This window comes from Brachyistius frenatus, unplaced genomic scaffold, assembly GCF_029030835.1.
Source record: "Brachyistius frenatus isolate BFR_SWC_R1_liver_20210118 unplaced genomic scaffold, ASM2903083v1 Contig_154, whole genome shotgun sequence".
In the NCBI taxonomy this organism is placed as follows: domain Eukaryota; kingdom Metazoa; phylum Chordata; class Actinopteri; family Embiotocidae; genus Brachyistius; species Brachyistius frenatus.
In genome coordinates, this window is record NW_027210753.1 from 382,501 (window position 1) to 406,404 (window position 23,904).

At 44.5% G+C, this 23,904-nt stretch overlaps 3 protein-coding genes across 9 annotated transcripts in view; all 3 read left to right on the forward strand.

Annotated features, from left to right (window-relative positions):
- The window catches only part of LOC138631377 (migration and invasion enhancer 1-like), a 3,462-nt gene extending 2,878 nt beyond the window's left edge, over window positions 1-584 (forward strand). Inside the window, exon 4 of the mRNA XM_069716269.1 lies at window positions 1-584. This exon is cut by the window's left edge and continues 464 nt beyond it. The gene's annotated coding sequence lies outside the window, so the exon portion shown is untranslated.
- Window positions 585-5,018: 4,434 nt separating this feature from the next.
- Window positions 5,019-13,724, forward strand: slc4a1a (solute carrier family 4 member 1a (Diego blood group)). The gene is given in 22 exon segments (XM_069716227.1): window positions 5,019-5,186; window positions 6,310-6,382; window positions 6,587-6,642; window positions 7,745-7,844; window positions 7,847-7,877; window positions 7,967-8,013; window positions 8,091-8,256; window positions 8,346-8,481; window positions 8,588-8,657; window positions 8,768-8,810; window positions 8,896-9,080; window positions 9,177-9,384; window positions 9,699-9,902; window positions 9,983-10,131; window positions 10,235-10,429; window positions 10,552-10,797; window positions 10,884-10,973; window positions 11,094-11,260; window positions 11,350-11,591; window positions 11,695-11,864; window positions 12,539-12,712; window positions 12,798-13,724. Coding segments are annotated over 21 exon segments (2,754 nt in total). The 5' UTR covers window positions 5,019-5,186; window positions 6,310-6,358; the 3' UTR covers window positions 12,849-13,724.
- Window positions 13,725-14,763: 1,039 nt separating this feature from the next.
- On the forward strand, window positions 14,764-22,609 carry ubtf (upstream binding transcription factor). 7 transcript variants are annotated; one of them, XM_069716278.1, is made up of 21 exons: window positions 14,767-16,037; window positions 17,741-17,799; window positions 18,090-18,262; window positions 18,357-18,440; window positions 18,529-18,684; window positions 18,765-18,829; window positions 18,939-19,065; window positions 19,143-19,253; window positions 19,357-19,490; window positions 19,572-19,713; window positions 19,803-19,844; window positions 19,952-20,059; window positions 20,253-20,408; window positions 20,490-20,636; window positions 20,825-20,935; window positions 21,023-21,111; window positions 21,190-21,379; window positions 21,466-21,513; window positions 21,613-21,666; window positions 21,764-21,886; window positions 21,986-22,609. In XM_069716278.1, exons 2-21 carry the CDS (start codon window positions 17,763-17,765, stop codon window positions 22,094-22,096), a joined length of 2,208 nt encoding a protein of 735 aa, XP_069572379.1. In that variant the 5' UTR covers window positions 14,767-16,037; window positions 17,741-17,762; the 3' UTR covers window positions 22,097-22,609. The 7 variants fall into 7 exon arrangements, with proteins under 7 accessions (XP_069572374.1, XP_069572375.1, XP_069572377.1 ...); XM_069716280.1 differs by having other exon boundaries at window positions 21,992-22,609; XM_069716279.1 differs by having other exon boundaries at window positions 14,768-16,037; window positions 21,989-22,609.
- The last annotated feature ends 1,295 nt before the right edge of the window (window positions 22,610-23,904 follow it).

The following is a 23,904-nucleotide window of genomic DNA, read 5'->3' on the forward strand; positions in this document are numbered from 1 at the left end:
AGGTTGTGAATTTGTTTGAGGTACTTTTCAAAAATCACTCAAAAAATAAAACATCTAACTTTCCCTTTAACTGGTTTTTAATGAATAAAGGGACAGTACACGATATCTGCACTTGATTTTAAAAGTTCAAAGGGAGACTCGGTATCTCTGAACCACTCGATGCTTAATGATCTGCTACGTTTGAGAACTCTTGGTTTGCTGATCAGCAATGCAATGTCAGAATTTGTGGTGAATGAATGCAAAATGAATCCTGACTTTATCCATATCAAATTGGAATAGTTGTAAATGTTAAAAATTGGTTGTCCTGCTGCCGTTGCATGCAGCAGCTGAGCTGAGCTGCCAAGTACCCAGATTCAATCTGTTGCTCTTCTGTCAGGCTTTTTCTTTTTCATGAATTTTTTTAGAAAGTTTTTTTCTGTGATTGAAACGGGTCAGGTTCTGGAGTCGTGCTTCTGAAGACCATCACCCACTGGTCTGTCAGGCTCGCCGTGATTCGATGTCAGCTCATTTCCCACATATCAACTCGCATTGTTTACTCTGACGACCAAACTGTAGTCTTTGAATAAAGCTTAATGGTTCTTTAAGTATGGCGGTTGTCACTTTTTCCATGATGTCACAGTCTTTTCTTGTCTGTGTATGATTATGACACACACACAGCCTGTTAACCATTCTTTAACTGGGTGTTTTCCACCGCAGGTCTCGTGACCATGTTGCCCAGCAACGACCTGTTATCACTGGGTGTTAAGGTTCAACTGGTTTTTCCAGTTGTGTAATAATTTAGTTATGAAATCCTTTTTTCTTTTTTAAGCAAAATCTGCTGAGAAACAACAAAAAACTTTTTTTTTTTTTTTTTTAATGCTACTGAATGACTCTCTTTTCACAACTTTTACCGTGCACAGCTTTATCATATGAAACTGAAGCAGAGAAAGTCATGCAGGATGTTTTCACGTTATTTACACTAGGGGGCGCCAAACTCAACAAAGCCTGTCATCTTCAGTATTTTGCCTCCCAACATCCCCTGAGTCAAAGTGACTGACATCAAATATAGAAGAACTCAAGTGAATAAATATGTTGGCTATTTTTCTTTAAAATAAAAAAGTTTTAGTGTCTTATTACCATTTTTCCAGCTATAATTTGTAATATTTGACATTTTTCTGAAGTTGTACAAATACTAGTACAGTTCTGAACTCATTGTCAGGTTGTGCAATGTTTCTAAAGACTGGCATGACTATGAATGCGCTGGAATTTAATGTTGTGTATCATTATTTGTAGGTGGATAGTCAGCAACTCCTGCATGAAAATTTCAATCAGAAGATGGAAACTTAAAAATCACTGATGTCATTTTTCATTTCAAATATTATAAATATGTTTTTAATGTCAGTGTTATTGTGGTCAGGCTGTCAAGAAAAGGAAATTATTAGAATTTTGATGAGAAATGATGTTATAATGGTGTTTACTGCTTGTTAAGGGATGTTGTACTGTGACGAGGTGGGTCTTCAGTGTTTGGTTCTGGCCCTCAGTGATAACTACCAGCCTGTTTGCTGTAACGCTGATGGAGCTCATCTGTGCTGCCTTCGTTCCTTTTTTTAATGTACACGTCCTATGAACGGTATTTTCACTTCTGATCTCTTCCAGACATGTGATCTCCATTTAACCAGTGATGTCACCTCGACAACCAGGGGACGATTTAGGTGCGTCATATTAAAAGGGGTTAAAAACACTTATATGCACTGCAGCTCATTATTTTTGGTGTTTAACTCTGAGGTTTTAAATTTTACAATTAGATACACTGCTCCAAAAAATAAAGGGACACTTAAACAACATCCTAGATCTCAATGAATGAAATCTTCCAGTTCAAATCTTGATTCATTACATAGTGGAATGTGTTGAGAACAAAATAACATCAGAATGATCAATGGAAATCAGAATCATTATCCATGGAGGTCTGGATTCAGAATCATACTCCAAATAAAAGTGGACAAATCAGATCACAGGCTGATCCAACTTCTGTGGAGATTCCTGAAGACAAGTCCAAATGAGTCTCAGTAGTGTGTGTGTCCTCCACGTGCCTGTATCACTCCCTACAACGCCTGGGCATGCTCCTGATGAGACCACGGATGTTCTCCTGAGGGATCTCCTCCCAGACCCGGATCAAAGCATCGGTCCAGTCCCGGACAGTCTGCGGTGGACGTGGCGTCGGCGGACGGAACGAGACACGATGTCCCGGATGTGCCGCCGAACCGGTCCCGCTGGAGGATGTTGCAGGCAGCAGAACGTTCTCCACGGCGTCTCCAGACTCCGTCACGTCTGTCACATGTGCTCAGTGGGAACCTGCTCTCATCCGTGAAGACCGCAGGGCGCCGACGGAGAAGCTGCCGATCTCGGTGTTCTCCGGTAAAGTCCGGTCTCCCCGCACGGTGTCGGGCTGTGAGCACAGACTCCACTCGTGGACGTCGGGTCCTCGTACCGTCCTCATGGAGTCTGTTTCTGACAGTTTGAGCAGAAACATGCACATTAGTGGCCTGCTGGAGGTCATTTTGTAGGGCTCTGGCAGCGCTCCTCCTGCTCCTCCTTGCACAAAGGAGCAGATAGCGGTCCCGCTGCCGGGTTGTTGTCCTCCTACGGCCCCCTCCACGTCTCCTGGTGGACCGGCCCGTCTCCCGGTATGTCCTCCGTCCTCTTGACACTGTGCTGACAGACACAGCAAACCTTCTTGCCACAGCGTGCATTGATGTGCCCTCCTGGATGAGCTGCACTACCTGAACAACTTCTGTGGGTTGGAGACACCTCATGCTCCCTCTAGTGGTGAGGACACTGGCAAAATGCAAAAGGGACCAACGATCACCCAGAAAGGACGAGGACAGAGAACCGGTCTGTGGTCACCACCTGCAGAACCGTTCCTTTATAGGGTTGTCTTGATGATTGCCTCATTTCCACCTGTTTGTTCCATTTGTACAACAGCAGGTGAAACTGATCCTCAATCAGTGTTGATCCAAACTGGACAGCTTGATTTCACACAAGTGGGATTGACTGGAGTTACATTGAGTTGTTTAAGTGTTCCCTTTATTTTTTGGAGCAGTGTATAATCAACCACAAAGACTGGCCCTGACATCATGACGTGTTTCAGCCTGTTTCCCTCTTCTTTGTCATTGTAGTTTATTTCTAACTAAAAGTCCAAATCACCACTTGTTCCCATGACTGCTCCCTCATGTTATATCATTTTTATATTATTTAAAAGCTTTTAAAATATACATTTGAAACTGTTTTGTCATTTTCTGCTTTGTTTGTCCATAAAATGTCCTGAATAACATGTCAAGATGAACGTACATGAAGACGTGTGTTTGGATGAAATGTCTATTTGAAGACTGGGAGTGTCTGTATGCTGTATGTTAAGACACATGGACGCAGCAGATAGCCTCAATGATTGGTGATAACAGGCCTGAGCCCAGTGGGCCGCTCAGTCAGGGACAGCGGACGTATGGATTTCATATGTGTGGCTAATATCATTAGGCTACTTCAGTGTTCAATTCAATTCAATTTATTTATGCAGCTCCAAATCACAACACAGGTTATTTCATGGCACTTAACACATTAAAGTCTTTACAGCAAGACTTTACAATATTATACAGAGAAACCAACAATTCAATAATTCTCACATAAGCTAGGAGGGAAAAACTCCTCTTTAAGGGAGAAAAACCTCCAACAGAGAGAAGAAAAACTCCCTTTAACAGGAAGAAACCTCCAACAGAACCAGGATCAGAGGGGGGCGGAGCTTCTGTTAACAGAACCAGAACCAGAGGTGGGCGGAGCATCTGTTAACAGAACCAGGATCAGAGGTGGGCGGAGCATCTGTTAACAAACCAGGCTCAGAGGTGGGCGGAGCATCTGTTAACAGAACCAGGATCAGAGGTGGGCGGAGCATCTGTTAACAGAACCAGGATCAGAGGTGGGCGGAGCATCTGTTAACAGAACCAGACTCAGATGTGGGCGGAGCATCTGTTAACAGAACCAGGCTCAGAGGTGGGCGGAGCATCTGCCTCAACCGGTTGGGGTGAGGAGAGCAGAGAGAGAAAAGGACAGCATAGAGATGGAAGACATGAACTGTTGGTGGGTCGACAATCACAGATTGATAAGAGTGTTAACACATCTTATTAAAAAAATGTCAACAAATCTCTAATCACTTTGATCACTGACCCCACTGTGTGACTACTTTCTGGTTGTGTGTTTGGTTTTTACTTCAGAAACCATAAAACCTTTAGGACAAATGTGCTTTGCACCTTTTGCATTTTTTGACTTGAGTGTTTTTGGCCTTTAAACTTTTCTTGGAAACCCTCAAAATGCCCCTTTCATTCTTTAGATGTTGGAATGCTTTGAACTGAACTGTCAGGACTCAAATCTTTTTCTGTTCTTTGCCAGCGATGCCCTCGAAGAAACTGTCATCACAGACTTTTTACTGTTTAATGTTGCTTTCCTGGTTATTTTTCTTATTTGAATATGAACCTTTGATGTTTTCTTCTTTTCATCAGCATTCCTGTATCAGCGACTACGAGCATCCACCTCCGGTCAGCAGCAGAGGACGTCTCGCCCTGTTGCCACCATGTCACACCAACGAGACACAAACCAGCTCCAGGTCATGTGATGATAAAAGTTGAATGTGTTTTGCATCACAGAACAAACTCTTGCCACCCAGCCCCCACCGTGAGGGAATCCCCGGCACGTAAACAAGATGACGCGGTAAGATGCTCCCCCCTGATACACTGCGTTGCCCCCTTCTCGACCCTCTTGGCCCCGTGTGTGCCCCCCAGACAGGACGGCCTTCAGTCCGTTGGGTCTCCTTCAAGTCCTCGTCCTGGTTTGGACTCAGTTCACGCTGAAAAGGGCGTAGTGGGTGAATTAGGGCTGGGATATCCCTGCGTCAAGGTGTCACCGACTGATAGTGATGTTTGTCCGTCACACACCCCACCTCCCCGCCAGGTTGCTGGATAACCAGAGAGGGTTGTTGGGTCCTGCGCATCTTCAGGGTTGACGTAGTTTTAATGTGGGTGGTCCCACTCCTCTGGTTCTGTCACTGTACTCATCTCTTTTGTTGGTGCCAGCTCACTTTGTCACCGGGCTTCTGTGGACTGACAGAACAGAGATCGTCCTGTTTCCAGTGCTGGAGACCAGGTGGGAGTACCTGGACACAGGTAAGGGGTGTGGCCTCCTCTGGTACTTTCTGCATTAGATAGAGATCAAACATGATTGATATCTAAAAGAAGCCTGATAAGAAAGAAGTTTATTCTAACTTCTTCCATATTTGTAAGATAAGGGCCGGAGTTCTGGGTGGAAATTATTTTCTGTGAGCTGAAGTTCTTCTCTTGGAAAGAAATAGTAACCTCGTAATAGTAATAATGTTTTTCTTACTATTCTGTAACATTATTTCAAACATTTCTTTCCTTATTTAAAGACATGATTAAATAACATCCCATTTGGAAAGTAACAAAACTTTTATCTGGTGAAGAGTTTTATAATTTTCTGAAATTAATGTAGCTGTCTGTTAAAATCGCAGTAATTTTTCAGTAATGGGTCATTTGTTCACAAGCATTTTTCAGATCTGTAGATTTGTTCGTTCTAAAAATGACTGTTATTCATTCCTTATTATTATTTTTGAGCAGCTGTAAACTTGATGTGTAATAAGACTTCTGTTCAGGCCGTCTGCCATCAAATATTTTCAATTGAAAATTTACAAAAAGAAGGTCCGGGCTTGTTCAGCTGTTTGTTTAATGGAAATGAGACAATATTATTCCCTTCTAAATGTTCTGTATTACTTGATGTTGCAGTTATAATTTTTACGCTGCATTTTCTGAGTAGAACAGAGGCGCCTGGTTGAAGGGTGTAACCCAGAGATAAGGCTCTGCGTCTTCTATTGAAACCAGAACGTACTTCACATTTTCAACGGCTGATTGATTATCTGCTCTGAGCTGCAGCTCTGCACATGAACTCAGAGCGGCGGCGTGACAGGAAATGGCAGTAACTTCTGTAAAGTTGCTTCAAAAAGACTGAGAGCTCCTCAGTTGTAAAGACACCCAACAAAATTTAACATAAAACATGATATTTTTACTGTGATTAATACCAAAGTATATTTAAAAAAAATCCTGTGCTTTGGATGCTGGCGATGTGCATGTCTGCATTAAAAGTAAATCAAAACCCCTACGAGGTGAAACCCTCATCTTAAAATTTGATGTAACTGCTCCCCAAAGAGTCATTTATTGTTTAAATTTAGTTAAATGAAACTCATATATGTGTGTGTTGATTCATTTTCTCTCTTAGGGAATGCATTAAAGTAGCTGGAAGTTGGAGGACAGACGACTCAACATCCATGGAAAACTTCAGTTTTGAGGAGGTCGGTCTTTTTTTATGCAACACTTTTATTCTAATAGAGACACTAAAATACAACATGTTGAACAGTAAGCTCTAAAATTGCTGCAAGATAATATTAAAGCAACATTTGGTTTGGTCGGGATGGAAACTGAGCTGCAGGTGTTTTCCCGTCTCCATTTTCATCCCACTAGCTTCCATGAATTCTTTTTAAATTTTCCTCTTACAGGGCAGTGAGATGTCCTATGAAGACAATGACTCAGCCTTCCCCTTTCCAGTGACACTGTAAGTTCCTCCTCTCCGTTTAATCAAGCCTGCACTGTGTTTGGTTCTGCACCGTGTTTCTGATAAGATAACAGGTCATTTTCCCTGAACATAACAGGCAGTGCTCATGTGTACCACCCCAACAAATTCATCCAATTAAGTGGTACAATTTAGTTTTTACAGTGTGTCACATGAGTTTGTGTAAGGGAGCCAATCTATTTTTTTTTAGCCTCTTTTGACTCATTGTTTTTGTTTTACTATATTTATAGTTTTAATTTATTTCAAGCTGCAATAGACAGCTGTCTTAAGTGAAAAAAACATTACCATCCTACCATTAAACAACAGACTACCTTATGCATACAGTATGTGGTACATGAAGCAGCTCAGGAGTGAGATATTTTCCCCAGTAGCTGGTGGAGACCAAAGCAGAGCTAAAAGCAGATTAAATGTTGGATTTATATTCATCAGGCGGTCAGAAACATGACTTCAGATAACTGCTTGTGTTGCGTTATGTCTGCTGGGTGTTTAATAGGCTGATGTTTGCTAACATATTCACCATAACAACGGTTTAAGATTGTAATGTTGCGTTAACAGCTTGCTGTGCTGCCCTCAAGTGGCAAAGGTTGGGATTATGTTGAACTTTGTTTATGTGAATGTAAATAATAATGCAATAATGCAAATATGGCATCAGGACATGGTTGGGGTTAGACTCAGCTAGTTCTGGTGAAGAGTGTACTGCAAACTTAAATAACCTGAGAGTCTAAACTCAGGGTTTGAAGTCCCCAGTAACCAAAGGAATGATACAACTTTAGCTGAGAAGTAGGTTGAGCAATGCTGCCACCTTGTGGCCATACACAGAACATCACTAAAGACACTAAAGTTGGCCAATGCCGTAATAATTTGATTGACTCACAGAAGACACTTTTTTGTCAGCTGCAGTTACAGGCTTCAAAGTGTTTTACCCACAGACACTATTATGTGAAATTAATCAATTTTTCCTTTATCAGAGCTGCGTTGCAGTAACTTCAGCAACTTCTTGCATGTTGTCTCCAGGATCTAATGAGACATTGTCATGGTCTCATCCTTATCTTTAATGCATGTCTCTTTGCCTCCACACCTCCAGGACTCCACTGGGCCCAAGCGGCATCTTTGACCCTGAAAGGCAGGAGGAGAATGAGGAGAATGAGGAGAATGAGGAGAATGAGGAGAATGAGGAGCCCCCCTGGAGGCCATCGTCATTCCCAGCGATTCAGATGGTAAAATCTTTAAACGGTCTCCACATCTGTTGGTGATTTGACTATTTGAATATTGGTGCAAAAGTCCCTTCTCTGCAACTTTATTTCAGCTTTTCTGAATCTGAACACTAACGCCACCACACGAGGGGACGCTCAGGTTCGTCTCCATTCTTTAACTTTTCTAATCAGATATTAAAGTTTATGTTTATAACTGAGCACAGTGCATTGCCGCAGGCCTACGTGGAGCTGAACGAGCTCCAGGGCAGCACCTGGCAGGAGACCAGCCGCTGGGTGGGCTACGAGGAGAACTTGGACCCGGCCTCAGGAAACTGGGGTCCCTCACATGTCTCCTATCTCACCTTCAAGAGCCTCATCCAGCTCCGCAAGATCCTGAGTACAGGTGACCTTGAAACCTAAAACGAAACAGAAATCAGTATGTGTCTTCAGATCAAATCAGAAACAAGCTGAAAACAAATCACACGTCCTCAGGCGCTGTCATCCTCGACCTGAACGCCAGCAGTCTGTCCTCCGTGGTGGAGAAAGTGGCCGATGAGCTGGTGGACAAGAACGAGATCCAAGCCGGCGACCGAGACGCCCTGCTGAGAGCTCTCCTGATGAGACGCAGGTAACACACAGGACACATATTTCACGAACTTTGTATTCTGCAACATTAAAATGCCGTAAACATGTTTGCAGGATGCACATTGTATTGATTTTATCTGTCCTTGCAGTCAGTCTGGAGGACCAGTGGTCACTCCCTCTGGAGACATCGAGATGCAGACGTTCTCTGTGACTAAAAAGGTGCAAATCTTTATCCAGTTTCATCCTTCGTGTGATCATCGATATCAGATTTATGCGTTAACATAACAGAGCTGACATTTATTGTACTGATGCACCTGTTGTTTTTGCAGAGAGACAGCGCTGACAACATGGAGGCTTCCATTGTCCTCTCAGGTAGGTCCAACTTATGTGTCTCCAGTGTTTTTTTTTCCATGTGGTTCTGGAGCAGGTGTGGCTTTAAAGAGAGCGTCCCCTACAGGTGCCGTTGAGTTCCTGGAGAAGCCAGTGGTGGCCTTCGTCCGGCTGAGTGACTCTGTGGTGATGCAGTCGGCTCTGGAGTCTTCCGTCCCCGTACGCTTCGTCTTCGTGCTGGTGGGCCCGATCCAGAGCAACATCGACTACAGCGAAAGCGGCCGCGCCATGGGGGCTCTGATGGCCGACTGGGTGAGAAGCAGCAGCGTCGGCGACGACACCACACACTGCCACCAGTAGAGAGGCGACCAGGTGAAATGACCTCCGTCTGTGTTCCTGCTCTGACAGGTGTTCTGTCTGGAGGCCTTCTTGGCCCAGACCGACAAAGATCTGACCAACGCCATCGCCGACTTCATGGACTGCAGCATCGTGATACCTCCCACTGAGATCCAGGACAAAGCGATGCTCGAGCCCATGATCGATTTCCAGAGGAAGATGCTGCGCGACAGACTTCGTCCCTGCGACACCCGCCTCGCCTTTGGAGACAGGGTCATAGGTCAGCGTACAGCGCAGCCATTACAGCATGAACTAACATTTTAAGTCCGAAGTAAAGTTTATATCAGAGTCCTTAAGTAATTAAACAAACTCAGGGAAAAAGGGCCCTTAGCTTTAGAAAATAAAGGAACCAACCAGGTTTTCTTCATTTAGGCCGAGTCAGACCAGCTATTGTTATACTTCAAACTGAATTTATTATGCATAGAAATAAAAAAAAAATAAAAAACAAGAACTGATCATGCTGGAAAAATGAGAAAAAGTCTTAAAAGCAGGAAACCAGATGTTAAATTCGTCTCGACTTGTGTGCTTGTCCAGTCGACAAAGCTCCCGAGCCGCCGAGGGAGGACCCTCTGGCCCGTACAGGCTATCCCTTCGGTGGGCTGGCGAAGGACGTGAAGCGCCGTTACCGCCACTACATCAGCGACTACACCGACGCCCTGAACCCTCAGGTCCTCGCCGCCGTCATCTTCATCTACTTCGCCGCCCTCTCGCCGGCCATCACTTTCGGAGGGCTTCTAGGTAAAAGAGAGTCCGAGAGATTTCATTCGTCCACGGACCGTAAATGTTGCTCTTAATGCTCTCTGATGTCTGACCCCCAGCCGACAAAACAGAAAAGATGATGGGCGTGTCAGAGCTTATGATATCCACCAGCATCCAGGGCATCATCTTCTGCCTCTTCGCCGCCCAGCCCGTCCTCGTCATCGGCTTCTCTGGACCGTTGTTAGTCTTTGAGGAAGCTTTTTACGCTGTATGTACAAGTTATTATTTGTTCTGACCCCTAAAATCCATCTTTAGAAAGCTCTTTTTTTCCTCATTGAAATCCATTTCCCCCGTGTTCATTCCAATGCTAGTTCTGCAAGTCCCAGGGCATCGAGTACATCGTGGGCCGTACCTGGGTGGGCATGTGGCTGGTGGTGATCGTGGTCATCATCGTGGCGGTGGAAGGCAGCTTCCTGGTCCGATTCATTTCCCGCTTCACCCAAGAAATCTTCTCCATCCTCATCTCTCTCATCTTCATCTACGAGACCTTCAGCAAGCTCATCAAGGTCTCCTCCTGTCATCCATTTCACGAAACAGAGATTCTCTCCCTTAAAGGGCCCAAACTTTCCCATTTGTTGTGTCTGATTTCTTTTTACTTTCCCTGATAATCGTTCCTCTTCTTCCTCAGATCTTCAAAGCCCACCCGCTGATCCTGAACTACGAACATCTAAACGACTCGCTGGACAACCCCTTCCACCTGGTCGTCACAGAGAACACGGTGACCCATCCAGATGGGAACATCACCGTGAAGAAGGCGGAGATCGAAAGGGCGTACCCCAACACCGCGCTGCTGTCCATGTGCCTCATGTTTGGCTGCTTCTTCATTGCACTCTTCCTCCGACAGTTCAAGGGTGGCCATTACCTCCCCGGCCCGGTAAGATCAAGTTTTAAGAAGGCTGCGAAGAAATTTAACAAGTCCCTTCCCTCTGATTAGGAGCTGTGATTTGTTTGTCTCATCAGATCCGTCGTTTGATCGGAGATTTCGGAGTCCCCATCTCTATTTTCTTCATGATTGCTGTGGACATCTGCATTGAAGATGCTTACACCCAGGTAAGTGTTCTTCAAAATGCTAATATCAGTTATATTGTATGCAGCTAAAATAATCTGTACCTATCACACAGTATTAAGTCGAGTTTAAAGAGTTTTGTTTCCACTTGTGTCTTCCTGTAGAAACTGGTTGTGCCCAAAGGTGTTGAGGTGACCAACCCCGGTGCCCGAGGCTGGTTCATCAACCCGATGGGACTAAAAAAGCCGTTCCCTGTGTGGATGATGGGCGCCTGCTGCGTCCCCGCATTTCTCGTCTTCATCCTCATCTTCCTGGAGTCCCAGATTACCACGTGAGTGACACGGTAAATGAAATGAAACAAAGATAAAATAAGATTTGAGAAATGTTTTTGTATTTTCAAATCTTCTCTGCGGATCGCAGGCTGATTGTGAGCAAACCTGAGAGGAAAATGGTGAAAGGCTCCGGGTTCCATTTCGACCTGCTCCTCCTGGTCACCATGGGAGGCATCTGCTCCATCTTCGGGATGCCCTGGCTGAGCGCCGCCACGGTGCGATCCGTTACCCACGCCAACGCTCTCACCGTCATGTCCAAGGGCCCGCGGCCGGTGATCGAGAAGGTGCTGGAGCAGAGGATCAGTGGCATGCTCGTGGCCGTCCTGGTCGGTAGGTTCTGCCATCTCTACTGTCCAGCTGCCGACGCAGTCACAGCAGGGTCCGAGTAGATAACACGTCTTTTCCTCTAATGACTCTTTCTGGGGGTTTTCAGGCGTTTCTATTTTCATGGAGCCTATTCTGAAGATGATTCCTATGACGGCCCTGTTTGGCATCTTCCTCTACATGGGTATCACGTCTCTGACTGGAATCCAGATGTGGGACAGGATGCTGCTGCTCATCACACCCAAGAAATACCACCCACCCGACGCCTACGCCACCAGGGTATTTATCCCACACAGAAATCTGTTCATTTGATCATAATCAGGTTCATTTTAACGATCTAAAAATCACACATCATTAAGATAATTGTGTGTTTGTGTAATTGTTTTATGTCTCTTTGCGGTCCTCTCTGTTTCGTGTCCTATTTTGCATCACTCTTTATGATCACTTTGTGATCACTTTATGATCACTCTTTATGATCACTCTTTGTGATCACTCTATGATCACTCTTTATGATCACTCTATGATCACTCTTTATGATCACTCTATGATCACTCTTTGTGATCACTCTATGATCACTTTATGATCACTCTTTATGATCACTCTATGATCACTCTATGATCTCTTTATGATCACTCTCTATGATCACTCTTTATGATCACTCTATGATCACTCTTTATGATCACTCTATGATCTCTTTATGATCACTCTATGATCTCTTTATGATCACTTTATGATCACTCTTAAATGTTAATAGCCACTTCAAACAAAGGTTAGGGACCTTTTCTCCTTTTAGACCTCCTGACAATGAGACCTAAAGACCTGATCAGTCACCCTTTAGATTGTGTATGTGCACCTATAAGCCGAATACAATCTCCCTGAGTGACCACACTGTAAACTGCCTTTTTTTTTTTAGTAGACTCTGACTTTAATTTCTCCTGTAACGTGCCGTGCAGGTGTCCACGTTGCGGATGCACCTCTTCACTTTGATCCAGCTCCTGTGCCTGGGCGTCCTGTGGATGGTGAAGATCAGCGCCTTCTCTCTGGCCCTGCCCTTCGTCCTCATTCTCACCATCCCGCTGCGGATGGTCATGACCGGCACGCTCTTCACTCGCCTGGAGATGAAATGTGTAAGTGCTTCCACTATTCATTTTAAATATTAAAAAAATCGATGTATCCACATCTCTGTTGTAACTGGATGTGTTCCTGTTGCAGCTTGACGCAGACGATGCCAAAGTGAAGTTTGACGAGGAGGAGGATGTGTAACTGCTTCCGTAAACATCACCATACCATTAATATTCAGTTCAATAACTTTGAAGGGAAGTCAGTTCTTTGCAGTTTCTAACTGTTGTTATTATAATTTACCATTGAAGGAAACTATCTACCATTTCTAGAATTTGTACATTATTCCTGCAGCTGAATTTGTGTTTAACAGAAGTCAACTAGAACACAGTCCATTTTGTCACCAAGGTCCTTCTATCTTTCATTTCCCATTCATCCTTTAATGTGGCATTAGTTAAAACTGATCTAATTGAGATCTTGATAGTATCTGTTGATGTGTTCAGATAAAGAGTGGTATTTTGATTCAGGACAAACTCTAGAATTTTTATAAATGAGAGGTATTTTAAATCCATTTATTAGATTTTTTTTTCTTTCCGTATCTATCACCAGAATGGCTTTAAAGTGACTACAGTGCAGTCACATTTTAATTATGCCCATATTCTAATAATGTAATTTAATTTTAGGTTGGAAAATGTGATATAATGAGTTTCTCAGGACTATCACGTGCCTTTTACCCGTACCTTTCCATTGATTATCCTTAAAAAAATGTTTTTCGTTGTGTTTCTCAAGTTTGCCTCATTTCATTTGTTGTTTGTGTATCGTTCATGGAATAATTTAGTCTTTCCTGTTCAGATGGCCTGTTTAGATTGTGTATAGAAAGATGTATAATGCACTTATATTAGACTTTCAGAGTGTAATTGCTTTCATGATTATAAAATGAGCCGAGCAGTAGCAGTCGATCAGGGAACAACTTCTTTGTAAATGTATCTTATTTTCCTATTTTTTTGTGTGTGTACTTGAGACACTGTACATGCTTTGGATTTATTAAAAATAAAAACAACCTTTATAGTGCTTAGCAAACACTAAGTCACATCAGTTAGTATTTTCCTCATGAAACAGGAGGGGGTGTTCAATTGGACCATGAAGTCTGCCACTCAGTTTCATGCTGCCTTCACAGAAGTCATGTAAACTCCAACTTCTTAGTTCTTCGATCTGGAAAAGTAACATGGCGATACTGTTTAACTGCTCTGTGCCTGGGTTCAAAAGTTTGTTTCGAGGGGACACAACTAAACAGCACACGGTTTGCTTGCTGCAGATGGAACAACTTACTCAGAGGTGCATTTTTATGCTTTATTCAAACCAGAGGTGATTAGAGTAAAGACTAAGTGTCAAAAAACAGACAGAGGAGCTTCAATAATACAAACGTTAAAGCAGTGACATCAAAATGCATAAAAAATAAGACATTACGCAAGATTAAATGATTTGAAAAAAGTCAAACAAAATGCATGACCATAAACTATGAAATTAATTTTCAAACATGCTTTATTGTTATTTTTTTGTATTTTTTTTGTATCAAGTATTATTTGAGTTCATAGTGAAATTTTTCATCTCTTCAAGGTAAACTTGGCCGAACCAGTAACTGCATGTATTTTACTGCTCGTAGTTTGTAGCGTACCGTTGTAGTCACATAATGACATTAAATAGACACAAAGAAAAATTGCATTGTAAAACAACTACAACAGAAAAGACTTAAATGTGGCTTGTAATAATCTCGTTTCAAAATAATGGCTTTGCGCTGCGTAACCATCAAAGAGCTCCCTCCTCTTTTGAACTTTTCTACAGTTATTGTGACATCTTGTGCGACTGAACACAGTTTCTTAAACATTAATTTAATTATGTCGTCTTTATTTGTCCAAACCCTCTGAGTCTCCATACATAAAGTGCATATCGTTATTTTCGAGCATAGTTCGCATGTCTGTGCCTCTACGCGTGCACTGATTCCCATTTTTCCCACAGCAAGAGAACGCAGCACGGATTAACAAGGCCGAATGCCTGAAGTCATTTGTTCTGCGGATCGGACGGACCGGATTGGACAGCCGGAGGTTCCGCCCACAAACACACAAGGTGGAGTTGGAAGGAAAAAACATGCTGGTCCGAAATGAAGCGTTCAAACAGCCGCTTACAAATGACTAAAAAGGTGCAGAGCAATGTGAAAACAGCTCGGCCTCTGCGTGGAGACCATTCATCTGGCTCTCTGAGAAGTTTAAATCTGGCTTCGATAAGTAAAAAAAAACAAAAAAAAACTTTGGTAAAAAAATTATGATTTATGTTTATTTTTTATTAAATTAAGGAAGTGGTTCAGATTAGGCCGTTTTGTTAAATTAGACAACCATGTGCACAAATTCCGGCTTTCATGTAACTACCAGCAACCTGATCAAATATTCGGGGGTGCAAACTCCGGCTGGAGATGTGAGCGGTCGGCCTCCGGGAGTCCAAATACATCATCTCCATCGGTGTGTTCAAGACTCATCGGTGCGAGATCGGAGAAAAAGTGGATGTCTCGGCGTGGCGAAATGGTTGGATGGCGAGAGGAGAGCTTGCTGCGCGTTGAGTGGAGGGAGACGGGGGGGAAGGACCATCTCTGCGGGGACGGGGAGCCCAGGACCGACGGCGCAGTGCTGGCTATCGTTCAACCCTCCCCTTCTTCCTCCACAACGACACCGAGGTTCACGCCGTGAGACAGGTAAGCATGCTCGGTTTCATAATGCAGCGAGAGTGCGCGAGAAACAAACCGGCAAAACCGCTAAAACGAACAAAAAGACGCCTTAAATGTTTGTTTGTTTGTTTTCTGATAAAAGCGCCTCGCTCGGTCGCCGTCTTTGTCGTAGCGAGATAAACCGACCGCGGTGGCAGCGGCACAAGCGAGGTCGGCCATACCCGAATTTCTTGTCCCAAACAGCGGGGAAGAAAGCGGACGTAAGAGCCGGAGGTAAACGTGATATTTGATTAAAATCTCACCCAGAGACACATTTCAAGCGAACCCCGTCATCGAAACTGGATTGTGTAGGCTGTAAGAGGGTATTTGCATGGGGGGGAAACACGGTGGTTTCCGCGCCGAGACCTCCATGCGGCTGTTGGCGGAACAGCCCGCCGCCTCTCGGTGAGCCATCAGGGATCTCCGTTTAATATCTCACCGTGCAGAGACTCGCCCTCTCTCTCCCCCTCTCTCTCTCACCGACGAGCCCAGAACCACCGACGACCGAGCTGGAAGAACCCGCCTTCTCCCCCTCGCTTATGCGCTTTTGGACCGAAGGGAAGGGAGTCTGCGACGCCCGGCTTTAGTGTTAAGCTCCGCTTTTCTGTGTTTGCAGTGCGGCAGCGGACCTCGTCACGGTAGGTTTCCGTCGCGGAGCCGCAGCATGGCGGCCCCGGAGCTGGGAGCCAGGAGAGCCGCGGACGTTTTTAACGCGTTTCCTCTTCAGCTTCTATTTTAACAATCTCGGTGCAGTTTTTAACGCAAAAAAAAAAAAAAAGTACTGCCGCCGAAACCGTTTATCAGCTGACGTTAAAAACGGTCTTCTTGGTAAAATAAGGTCGATGTTGTAACATTTTGGCCGTTAAAGCTGTTTTCCCTCCTGCGCCTCCGCAGCTCCTCCAGCCCTCCGACACCGTGTCGGTGAACGCGGCTCTCCGGCGGATTACGACTCTTAAAGCTGCTTTCCAAAAAAACAATAAAAACCTTAACGGTCGCAAAATTATAGTCTGTAAATGTTTTTAAATGATTTGTTGTAAACACCCGCCGCGGTTTATGTGCTCCAGGAGGTTCTTATTAGAGGCTTTGACATTTGATTACAATTTTAAAAAATAATCTAAATGTTTGCTGTTTTTAAATATTTAGAAAAATGTCCGTTTTCAGCTTCCGTCGACGGCCCGGTTGTCCTTGTCCGGCGCCGTTGTTCCTCATCCATATGTTGTAATTATAATGACATTTAAAGATGTATTTGATGTTATAACCGGGTCCGGATGTACGTTGTGGCGGTTATTCAGTCACATTCATGGTGATATGGATGTTTTAATGCGGCTGGGTCGCTCGGACCCGCCGGGAAGCTGAAGGCCATCAAGGACAACACGAACAACGAGCAGCCGCCATCATGGAGCGCAGCTCGGCGACGCCTCGCTGAAGAATGCTCTCGGTTTTGCGCTCAAAAATTCCAGCATTAAACGCCCAAAAACATGAATGAAACGGTCTGCCAGCACCCCTGAGACATTTATTAGCTGTTAATCGAGTTTTTAAATGTGATTTCCTCGCTCCTGCCTCGGTTAAACGTCGGAAGGAGAAGATTATGGCGGAGCGGGATCCGCGTCCAGCGGTGACGAGGCGCCTCCGCCGAGTGGCGCATTTTGTGTGCAGTGCTTCGGAGCGACCATTCCTCCTTCTGTCGGAGACCGAAAGCAGATCCTCGTCCGTGGTCAGCTGGTCGCCTACAGCTGCCTGTCCGTCCACGTCCATTCGCTTCCTCCTTCCGTGGTTCCTCCCCAACCCTCCGCTCCGACTTAAAATCCTCCATTACCGAGCGGACCGAGCGAGAAAATGGTCGCCGCTGTTCGTCCGCGCTTCTTTCCGACTTGTGGAAGAAGGACACCGAACTAATGCGCCCAAATCCGGCTGGCGACATTTCGCTCGCCGGAGACGCGTGTTGCGGAGCTAGTTGTGCTTATTGCAGCTCTCCGCAGTGTTATTTGAGATTGTAAGCCGTCACAAGCAGCAGCCTATGTCTCCTCATGGAGCGTCCAACGTTGAAGGGGCGGTGTGATGAACATAAACCATCATGTCGAGGGACATTTTCATTCCTCCACTGGAAACCACCACCTTTTTACTTGGAGATCGTCGATATTTAGAAAGCACCGTCAGTCATATAAATAATGTCAAATTATAAATGACCGTTTTTAAGTATACGTTATTTTCTTTTTCTTTTTAATGAAGGTAAACAGCAACCTGAATATTCACGATTTATAATTGGTTCTCGTTTAAAGTTAATAGAAGATATATGCTTGTTAATAAATCTTTCATAACATTTTTTTTTTTTTTTTTGTAGATTCAACACAGTATACTCACAAATGAACGGAGTAATGGAGGCATCGACCCAAAGCCAAGGTGTGGTTTTAGAGATTTATTGTGTTTTTGAACACTCTTAGGTTGTGAAGACAATTAAAACTGTTTTTCTATATTAATCCAACAGTAATTAGCATGTTTTACTGGTTCCTGTAAGATTTATGGAGATGACAATCTGAAATTAAAAACCAGAATTGATGATTCTACTATTAATAACCCAACCTTAGCTTCATTAAATGGATATAACGCTGAAACATTTTAGACGCACTAAAGGACACTCGTATCTAATCGGATATGTGGAAAGGTCACTTTGTTCTTTGCCGTTATGTCAGTGTGGGCGCAGGATGACCTCTTAAAGCTGCTGGAGGCCATGAAAGTGGCGCTGCCACCGAAAGACCTGACCAAGTACAAAACATCGGAGTCCCACCTGGACTGGCAGAAGGTGGCCTTCAACTCCTACACAGCAGAGATGTGTAAGCAGAAGTGGCAGGAGGTCTCCAAAGAGGTGAGTCCCTTCATCAGGATAGGATGCTATTGATAGTGTTGATTGTCTGTTAAAAGCCACTGACTTGATGTATGTTTGGTTTTCTGTCCAACAGATTCGTAAATTCAGGACCTTAACAGAGATCATATTTGATGCTCAAGACTACATCAAGAACCCTTACAAGGGCAAGAAAATCAAGGTGAGTTCAAATCCAATATATCGCGTATTATTGGACAACCAGCTGTGAGTGGAGCTCAAGGCTGAAGTTTCCTGCTAATTATCCACAGAAACATCCAGATTTCCCCAAGAAGCCTTTGACTCCATACTTCCGTTTCTTCATGGAGAAGAGGGCCAAATACGCAAAGTTGCACCCCGAGATGAGCAACTTAGACCTCACTAAAATCCTCTCCAAGAAGTACCGGGAGCTGCCGGACAAAAAGAAGGTCAGTCAAGACGACCGCGTTTCACCTTCATGCCGTTAGATTCAGTTCCAAACTTTAACATTTTATTTTCATGACTGCAGAAAAAATACGTTGAAGACTTCTTACGAGACAAGGAAACATTCGTGCTGAGCATGATGAAATTCAGGTGAGATTAATTATGAAAACTATTTACAAACAATTGGTATATTCAGCCCGCAGCATCATAAGAGAGGAACACTGTGCTTCAAAGGATTGATTCATGGTGTGTAAAACAGGGAAGAGCATCCAGACCTGATGGAGAGCATGACCAAGAAAGGTTCCAACGTCCCAGAGAAGCCCAAGACGCCCCAACAGTTGTGGTACAACCATGAAAAGAAGGCCTTCCTGAAGATACACCCAGACGTAAGCGCTCACACCACACAGAATCAAACTGTAATCGTGTCGTACTGGAGATGTTAACTGTGTTTGTCCGACGCCAGGCGACCACCAAAGACATTAAGGACAGTCTCGGCAAACAGTGGACGCAGCTGTCTGACAAAAAGAGGCTCAAATGGATCGCCAAGTCCCTGGAACAGCAGAAGCAGTACGAGGTGAGACGGTCGTCATGGAGACGTGTCATATGAAATGAAAGTCTTACAGCTGCTTTTTTTTTTTTTTACCCGCGTTAACTGTGTGTGCGTTTGCAACCTTCAGGAGACGATGCGGGAGTACATGCAGCAGCACCCCGAGGTCAACATGACCCAGGAGACCATCATGAAGTCCACCCTCACCAAGGCGGAGAGGCACCTGAAGGACAAATCCGACGGCCGGCCCGACAAACCTCCTCCGTGAGTCCCGGCTGCAGACGCTCATTCGACTGGTTTTTATTCCACTGTTATTTAGACTTGACGTCGTTTCAACTCTTTCAGAAACGGTTACTCGATGTTCTGCGCCGAGCTCATGTCTAGCATGAAGGACGTTCCCAGCACGGAGCGCATGGTGATGTGCAGCCAGCGCTGGAAGCTGCTGAAACAGGGCGAGAAGGACGGCTACCAGAAACGCTGCGAACAGGTGAGATGGGAAATCATCGAGTCGAGACCTGGGAAAATCAAATCCAAAAATAAATCAGTTTCCACTCAACTGTCATGTTTGTTTTTCAGAGGAAGAAGGAATACGAGATCGAGATGAACAGATTTCTCAGCGTAAGTCTTTTTTTGAGTTTGTGTCTTCTAGCCATCACCGTGTGTTTATACTTTTTTACTGGACGGGTTTCTTATGTATATTTGTTCTGCTGTGTGGACATCCGTAGAGTTTATCAGAGGAGGAGCAGCAGCGGGTCTTGGGTGAGGAGAAGTTTGGTTTCAAGAAGGGCGGAGCCAACAGTCCTGCCGCCAAAAAGAAAAACTCTAAAGCGAAGGTGAGACGAGGAGTTTCTCCAGAGCAAACCAGGGGTTCAAGTCCGTTTTGTTCGTCATGATATAGCCTAAAAAAACCAGGACTTGCGTTCAGGTTCTGTTTGTTATAATGTTAAACAAAAAAACCAAAAAACATGTTTACATCCGCTGTGGTTTTTTGACCTTAATGATATTCTCTCATCTTGTAACCCGCAGCCCAACCCAGAGAAACCCAAGAGGCCCATTTCAGCCATGTTCATATTCTCTGAGGAGAAGCGTCCCAAGCTGCATCAGGAGCGGCCGGACCTCTCCGACAGCGAGCTCACACGACTGCTGGCGCGCATGTGGAACGAGCTGCCGGACAAGAAGAAGGTAACGGGTCCAGTCCAGCCGGATGATGTACGGGCAAACTGTCACGGCAGCTGACATATGCTCTTTATGTCTACGATTCAGGAGAAATACAAACGTTTAGAAACGGTCCTGAAAGCAGAGTCGGAGAAGAAGGAGAAGGAGGATCGCAGTCGTCTGCCGGATCCGCCCAAAACCGCGCAGGACATCTGGCAGCAGAGCGTGATCGGAGACTACCTGGCCAGATTCAAGGTGCACGGGACGCCCAGTCTCAGCAACACAAAACCCACACTTATATTTTACCATCACATTATTTAGCCGCTGACAAGAAAATAATAGCACATCACAACACCAGAATACAAGTTTAGAAATACAGTACGGGAACTCAAACTGCTGTAATTCTGTAACAGGTGTTTATCATGTGATCCTGTGCTTTTCAGTCCGACCGGCCGAAGGCACAGAAAGCGATGGAAACGACCTGGAGCACCATGGAGAAGAAAGAGAAGATCATGTGGATCAAAAAGGCCGCAGAGGACCAGAAAAGATACGAGGTCGGAGGAGATCGCCGAGAAATCCACAACATGTGTTTTTACAGAAGCCGGCGAGAGCTAACGTGTCGACTTCTCTGTCCTCCACAGAGAGACCTGTGCGAGATGCGCTCTCCTGCTGCCGCCATCGCTTCGGGGAAGAAGATGAAGTTTGAGGGCGAACCCAAGAAACCTCCATCGTAAGTTTGACACATCCAAGCGTGTCCGTTCCGCCTCTTCAAACCAGCGAAACCCTGACGTTTGATTTTGCTCCCTAGAAACGGATATCAGAAGTTCTCTCAGGAGATGCTGTCCAACGGAGAGCTCAACCACCTCCCCATGAAAGAGCGGATGACGGAGATCGGCAGCCGCTGGCAGAGGCTACCGCTGAAGGAGAAGGACCGCTACAAGAAGATCGCCGAGGAGAAGCAGAGGCAGTACAAGGTCCAGCTGGAGCAGTGGCTCGCTGTAAGAACTTCTGTTGTTTTGGTGGCGAAAGGGAAGATATTTATGAAAAAATCCTCACCTTAACCAACACTTCCATCTTTCCACAGAGTTTGTCTTCACAAGAAAGAAACACCTACAAAGAATATAACTCACAAGTAAGTCCTCTTTTACTCTCATCACAGCTCTCATGCACTTTTCTTTCTTTTTCGCATCTTTCTCTGATAAATGATTGTTTATTTCCCTCCATGTTACAGAAACGGAGAACAACAGCAAAACCAGGAGGCCCCAAAGCAAAGTCCAAGAAATCGGTGAGTGCGACGCCTTCGTTTCTTTGACTCGCGTGTGAACGTCTGTAAACACTCGTGTTCATCGGCCTCGCCCCAAAAAAATCATCTCTTCTCGCAGGAAACCGAGGAGGAGGAGGACGACGAGGATGAGGACGACGATGACGACGAGAAGGAGAAGGCTTCCTCTGAGGCGGACTCGTCCAGCGAGGAGGAGGAGGACGACGACGACGACGACGACGACGTGAGTGACATCCCTCGACGCTAGCGTTCAGAAATAAAGACAAGAAGTGGGTGACGATTTTGTTGAATATATTTGTGTTGTTTTTTTATCGTTTTAAAGAAGGAGGGTGATGACGAAGACGAGGACGAGGCGGAGGACAAGGAGAACAAGTCTGAGGACAGCAGCAGCGAGTCAAACTCGGGGGGGTCGTCGGACTCCGATTCGGACTGAAAAAGGGGCGACGGAGGGGCGACGTCATCCCGAGACAAACTGAGCAGCTGAGCTGAGCCAAGAGTCCAGGGAGCTCTGCCACTGTGCCAACCCTGCTCTCCTCCCACCACCAGGGGGAGCCCCTGCACCGCCTCATCCATTTCACACTCACCCACTTTATGTTGCTGCGCTGGTAATCTGTTGTCAAGGAGGGACCCCCCTCCCCCGCCCCCCCACCCCAAAATTTTTTTTGTTGAATTCCCTCCCCGGTGTGGCGGTCGTCTCACAGCACGGGCCGCTGACACGAAACCAAAAACAGCATCCCACTGGTTTGGTGATGTCACAAACATTTCTGCAGCTGGTTTCAATCCCGACTCCCAAGTTTCGATCGGTTTAAGGTTAAAGTTTTAAAAGCGAAGGGTGATCAATGACCCTCTGGTGGTTTTTTAGTTGAAGACAAAGTGGCACGAGTTGTGAACAGGCTTTCTTCGAGCCAAAGAACATAGTACGGTGGATATCTTTAGGACAGCGGGGGGGCGGGGGGGTTGCGCGTGGGGGAATAGGGGGGGGGGGACTGAAAAAAATTGCACTCTTCAGAATGTTTCCTTTTTCTTGTTTTATTTTTTCCAGAGCGTTGTCACGTTGTTCTCTAGTCTCTACTTCTGATGTAGATTTTATGATTTGGTTCTTAAAGAGGTGGTATTTTTTCAGGAAAAACAAAAAAAAAATCAAGCCATTATGAATGTGTTTTTGTTGCTGGAAAATTTCCGAAAACCTGTTACATACTCATGTTTTCATTATAAAGTGTTCATCCCACCACTTTGGACTTTTCATGTTTTATTGTTTTTACAACACTGAATCAAAGTGGATGCATTGAGGCCTTTTGATACTCAACAACATAAAAACTAAAAGGAAAACTGCCACATTAACAGGAAATTTACAGATTTTGTTGCACCGTGACGACAACAGCTGTGATTTGAGGTTGTTTTAAAGTGACATTGATTTCGTCTTAACACTCAACTAAATTTTCTAAAATTGATTTTTCATGTTTCATTGAATTTCCACATCTGTATCTAAATAAAGCGCACACATAAAACACGAGAGCAGTGATTACATATTTTACTGAGGCATTTAGGGACTGTGAGGAAACACAGCTTCTCGATATCCAGTCTGACCTTAATGTGCTTCTTTCATTGTTTCAGCTTGTTTACAGTTTATTCTTTTTGTCCTTACTGTAATCTACAGGCTAATCTGTGCCTTGAGAAATTTCTTCTATCCTTCCTCTGAATAACAATTTTTCATAAACTTGTTTCAATTCATTCAAAATGTTCCCATAAATTCACAAATGTAGTTTATTTACACCAAAAAACTAACAAATAGCTTGGGCTTCCAGATACTCTTGTACATACTGGTCAGACTTTCTATTCATTTCATTTAGATCATCTTGTAGTGATTATTCTTACTTTGAAAGGTCATCGGTGTCAAAAGCGCTTGATTACATCAACTGAGCTTCTCGTATTTTAAAACATAAAAAGTCCAGTTGGGTTGAATACGTTCCTCGGCACTGCAGGATCCATTGCCATGTGTTTGTCACCTGACATTTGTCATTTATCTAAACTTACATGTCTCATAGTTCATCAATCCATCAGTCTTAAACAATTTCATTTGACTCGGTTAATTCAACATTTGTTCTCCACATTTAAAGCTCAGTGTTTTTAAAGAACTCTGAAACCGCTGTTTTACATTTCGTTCACAGTTAGTTTGAATTCGTTAATAGCTTTGTGTTAATTGTGAGCAGTTGTGTTTTTGATCCATCTGGATTCGTTGTG

Bases quoted from the DNA above. Each gene is read 5' to 3' on its own strand.
- ubtf (XM_069716273.1), top strand. From the start codon at position 17,763: ATGAACGGAGTAATGGAGGCATCGACCCAAAGCCAAG. The intron at 18,830-18,938 runs GTGAGATTAATT...TGTGTAAAACAG, and splicing joins CTGAGCATGATGAAATTCAG to GGAAGAGCATCCAGACCTGA. The intron at 21,380-21,465 runs GTAAGAACTTCT...ATCTTTCCACAG, and splicing joins AGCTGGAGCAGTGGCTCGCT to AGTTTGTCTTCACAAGAAAG.